A 4,404-nucleotide genomic window follows, 5' to 3' on the forward strand; every position below is an offset into this window, starting at 1 on the left:
TTTCATAAAACTACCACCTTCCCTGCTGAATTTGATTAAATTTATGAATTATCTTAGATGTTACTGGTCAGAGTAGGAATAAACAAGTGCACACAGCATAGCCATGCAAGCCTTTCTTCTTAGCAAAAAATTCCATGCCGTAGTTAAACAATGTGCCATAAAAACTGCAATGTGTTCATAATATCAGTTCATAATATCAGGTCCCCTTATCCAAAGCAAAGCAATAATAATGTCCACACGCTGTAGTCTGTCTGCAGGGTTTCTCCTGTTTGGAGAAAGCAGCTTTTCCACCCTGGTAACAGCACCCTGTCCTTCTTGCAGGAGACCTACTGCAGTACCCGTGGTTCATTTACATTCTGGCAGGGTGCACAGGGAGTGCCCTTATCCTGCTGGTGGTTGTGTCCTCAATCATATGTTGCTGCATGAAGAGGAAACACAAGTTCATCCCAGTGCCTTCAGGTGAGTGGAGAACACTGTTGCTCTCTGGGACTAGTCTTACAGAGGAGTGTCTGTGCAGACTGGGGTTGAAGTAGCTTCAGCATCAGCTGGCCTCAGATTGGTTGCTGCTTGTCTTCCAGCCCTTCCCTTGACCTGGTGGAGCAGAAAGCTGTTTGCTGACAGGCAACTGTTGCAACCAGCCAGGTCTTGAGTTAAATCCCTTTCCTTTCTTTTTTTTTTTTTTTTTATTTTTTTTTTTTTTTTTTTTTTTTTTTTTTTTTTTTAATTATTTTTTTTTCCTCTTGTTTTTCCTCTTGTTTGCCACCATGTGCTCCTGGCCAGAAAGAATCACAGCAAAATCTTCTCTGTGCACAAGAAAACTGAACCTCATTTCAGGCCTGATCCTGAAAGGCCCTGAATTCTTCTGATGAAAGTCCTTTGTCAGCAGCAGTCCCTGAGTACAATCTGCCCATGCCCACCTCAAGCTGTGATCCTGCCAGCATGGCCAAGCTGGTCCCTGACAGGTTGTCAGTGGCCCTTTGTACTCTGCATCTGCCTGCTCTGGGAACAGAGCCAGTGCCACATGAGGACAAGACACATGCACGTGCTGGGGGTCTGGCCTTGTTATAGATGTGCTGAGGCAAGGAGAGGGACCTCTTTCCTTCACACCTCTGATCTTGGTTTTACAGAGGAGAAGGATGATGGACTTACAATGTCGGTGATCTCCAGCGAAGGTGTGAAGAGCCCCCCCAACGGAGACCATGTGGAGGCTCAAGCTGCCCAAACTGACTGCCCTCCGAAGCCTGGTGGGTCCAGGGCCTTGATTTAACCCAGGCAGATGGCCTGTTGGGGAGGGCGAGGGACAGAATGGATGTGTGTGACTGACGGGGCGGGAGCCCACCGTAGAGAGAGAGAAGCACGGGACTTGCAAGCGCAGGGAGGGAGCTGCGTCTTGTCGGGACAGCAGGAGCTGCAGCAGGTCACTCATCAGGACCTTATTGGTGCGCGGCTCCTGCGCAGGAGCAGCTCTTGCCCTCACCCAGCCGTGGGATGCAGCAGCAGCCGCATCACTGGCATTCTGCAGAGGGTGCTGCCTGCAGGCTGCAAACTGTCTGTTCCCGCATCTCCGGTGCTAAAACACACGTCCCAAAACCAGCAAACCCTCCCTCCCCTCTCCCCCCACCCAGCTTAGCAGCTTTCCTGCAGTTTTATCACACATACATCCCTCTCTTCAGCAACATTTTGTAAGAATCGGCTTGGTTCTTGTAAGCAGTCACCTTCAGGATGGCACCCACCATACACAGCCAAACCTCATCTGAGGTGTGTGCATTTCCTTAAATTGGGGCTGAAGTGGCAAAAGGTAACCATTTTAATGGTTACAGTCACATTTTAAATCCTTCAGAGAAATCAAGAAGAAAACCCCCCAGCTTTAGCATTGTATGGTCAAGAGAGTGCAGGGATAAAAACCTTCCAGAAATGTCCTGTTCTGTCAGTGCTTAATACTAATACTCCATTTGCATTATAGAATCATAGAATATGCTGAGTTGGAAGGGGCCCATCAGGATCATCAAGTGCAGCTCCTGTCCCTGTGTAGGGCACCCAAAGAATCACACCATGTGTTTGAGAGCATTATATTTAGTATTAGGTTTCCCTCAGTTTTGTTTCACGAACACAAACACTGGCAACACATTCCCTAGTAAAGCACCATCATCACCAGAGGTAGATCTAGCAGAGACATTATGACCTGGAGCAACAGGACACAGGCCATAACCTGGTTTCAGCACTACTGTCCCCACTTCTGATGTCCTTCACTGTACCCACGGCCAGCCTCTCAGCAGCTCAGGGATGCTTTATGTCTAACCTTGGATGCTGCTTTGATCTGCTTTCAAAATATTAAATGTTACTCATGAACACAGTGCAAGAAAGAAAGAAAGAAAAAATATGTAAGTCATAGAATTATAGAATGATTTGGGTTAGAAGGGACCTAGAAGACCATCTAGTCTCAAACCCCCTGCATGGGCAGGGAAACATCCCACCAGACCAGGTTGCTCAGAGCCCCATCCATCCTGGCCTTGAACACCTTCAGGGAGGGGGCAGCCACAACCTCCCTGGGCAACCTGTTCCAGTGCCTCACCACCCTCACACTGAACAATTTCTTCCTAATGTCTGACCTAAATCTTCCCTCTTTCAGTTTAAAGCCATTACCCCTCATCTTATCACTACACACCCTTGTACACAGTCCCTCTCCAGTTTTGCTGTAGCCCCTTCAGGTACTGGAGGGCTGCTATACGGTCTCCTCAGAGTCTCCTCTTCTCCAGACTGAACAGCCCAAAGTTATGTGGAAAGTGTTTTGGTGAGAACATACTAAATGTGTGCTGTTAGCCAGCTGTAATCACTAGATGTAACTTAATAGATTTGGCCTTGGTATTTTGGTATACATTTGGCAGACAGATTCGACACCAAAGTGTCTGAAACCACGAGGGACAGCTCAACAAATGAGTAGGTACAAAGAAAATTGAAATTTGGCCTGTAGACACCTGTGGAGTGGAAACTAACTGCAGGTTAGGCAGCCTGCAGCATCAGGGACTAAGGGGAGGATTTCCATGAGGGTGAGCATCGTGCAGGCACTTATAAATAATTTCTCCCTTATTTTCCAGATGCTGCCCGGACAGGTCAAGGTGTTGAGCCCCAGCCACTGGTGGAAGAAAACGTACCAGTGGAGATAGAGCCTGAGGAACTGCCAGACCCAGAGGTCATAGTTGATGTGGAGAGCCAGGAAAATGCCTCAGACTGTTTCCCAGATCCAACTGATGACTGATCTGGCATGCCTGCCCTTCTGCCCCACCTTGAACCCTGTGACACCCATCCTTTGAATCCCATAGTCTCGTTGTGTGTAAGAGTTGGTTCAGAACATTTTAGCAGGGTAAAGACATGAGATGTCAGGCCTGCGAGCCTAATTAAAACCAAACCAAAACAGCAAAAAAATCCCAGAAACAAACCAAAACAAAACATGATAAGGGAAAGTACATGTGTGACTTTGTGGCCACGCTGCTGTAGGCTGACAGGTTCACTAACAAACAAAACTGGGCAGCTCTTTGATGCCTTGCCTGTTAACAGGCCTGCGGCTTAACTGTGGAGCCCTGGAGGACAGCCTGAAATGAGATGAGCAGTTCCTTCTCCCTGCCCACCTCGTGCCATGTCTTCAACCAGCCAGTGGTTCCTGCAAGGGGCAGGTGTGACAGGCAGATTAAAGTGGCCTGCCAGCCCCAGACAAGGCAAGGACCTGCTAGAAATTTCCTGAGAAAGCCTCTTCTCCGGAGATTTCAAGGCATTTTTCACAGGCCCTTCAAACAAAAGCTCAGTGGAGGTTTCAGCTAGGTATCAGCTCTGGCAGGTGTTTATCTGAATCATTCCTCTGAGCTCCAGACCCTTTGTGCTTCAGCCCTCACTGCTTGCTGCGTGGGGCCAGGAGTGGAGGTAGGGGCTGCTGCATGCAGACCCCTGGAGGTGACACTGGCTTGCTCACCGTTTGGTACCCCATAATGGCAGAGGACTAATGGTTGCCTTTTGCCAGAACCTAACTGCTTGAATTGCCAGTGAGTTAAAACAGCTCTGCCACTAGCTTGCTTGCTTGCTTGCAGCAGGAGGGTGCCTGGGGCTTTGGTGTGTGATTTTGGCAGAAACATTGATTATAATGCTGAGATTGTTATCAGTGCAAGCTTTAGTTCCTTTCATGTAATGGTTTAGCTACTGCAAGCTGACTAAGATGGCCATCTGCCTGTGCATGTAGGCTTTTTTGGTGCTGTGTTATTTTCACAGACAGCAGCAATTTATAGAACCTCTTAGGTAAGCTTTGTTGCTATGCATGTCCTGCTCTCCTCAGGGCAGGTGTGTGACAGAGTAGCTGGGGTAGACCTGCAGGGAAGGAGGAGAAGTGAGGAGAGGATAAGGGCTTGGCCCCAGACA

At 48.3% G+C, this 4,404-nt stretch overlaps 1 protein-coding gene across 1 annotated transcript in view; it reads left to right on the plus strand.

Annotated features, from left to right (window-relative positions):
- Positions 1–3,256, plus strand: part of LOC104395750 — a 9,597-nt gene extending 6,341 nt beyond the window's left edge. Inside the window, exons 4-6 of the mRNA XM_010005483.1 lie at positions 322–459; positions 1,128–1,244; positions 3,096–3,256. Coding sequence (XP_010003785.1) covers positions 322–459; positions 1,128–1,244; positions 3,096–3,256 — 416 coding nt within the window. The remainder of the gene's footprint in view (positions 1–321; positions 460–1,127; positions 1,245–3,095) is intronic.
- Positions 3,257–4,404: the final 1,148 nt, after the last annotated feature.

This window comes from Chaetura pelagica, unplaced genomic scaffold (genome assembly GCF_000747805.2).
Source record: "Chaetura pelagica isolate M959 unplaced genomic scaffold, ChaPel_1.0 scaffold39, whole genome shotgun sequence".
NCBI lineage: Eukaryota > Metazoa > Chordata > Aves > Apodiformes > Apodidae > Chaetura > Chaetura pelagica.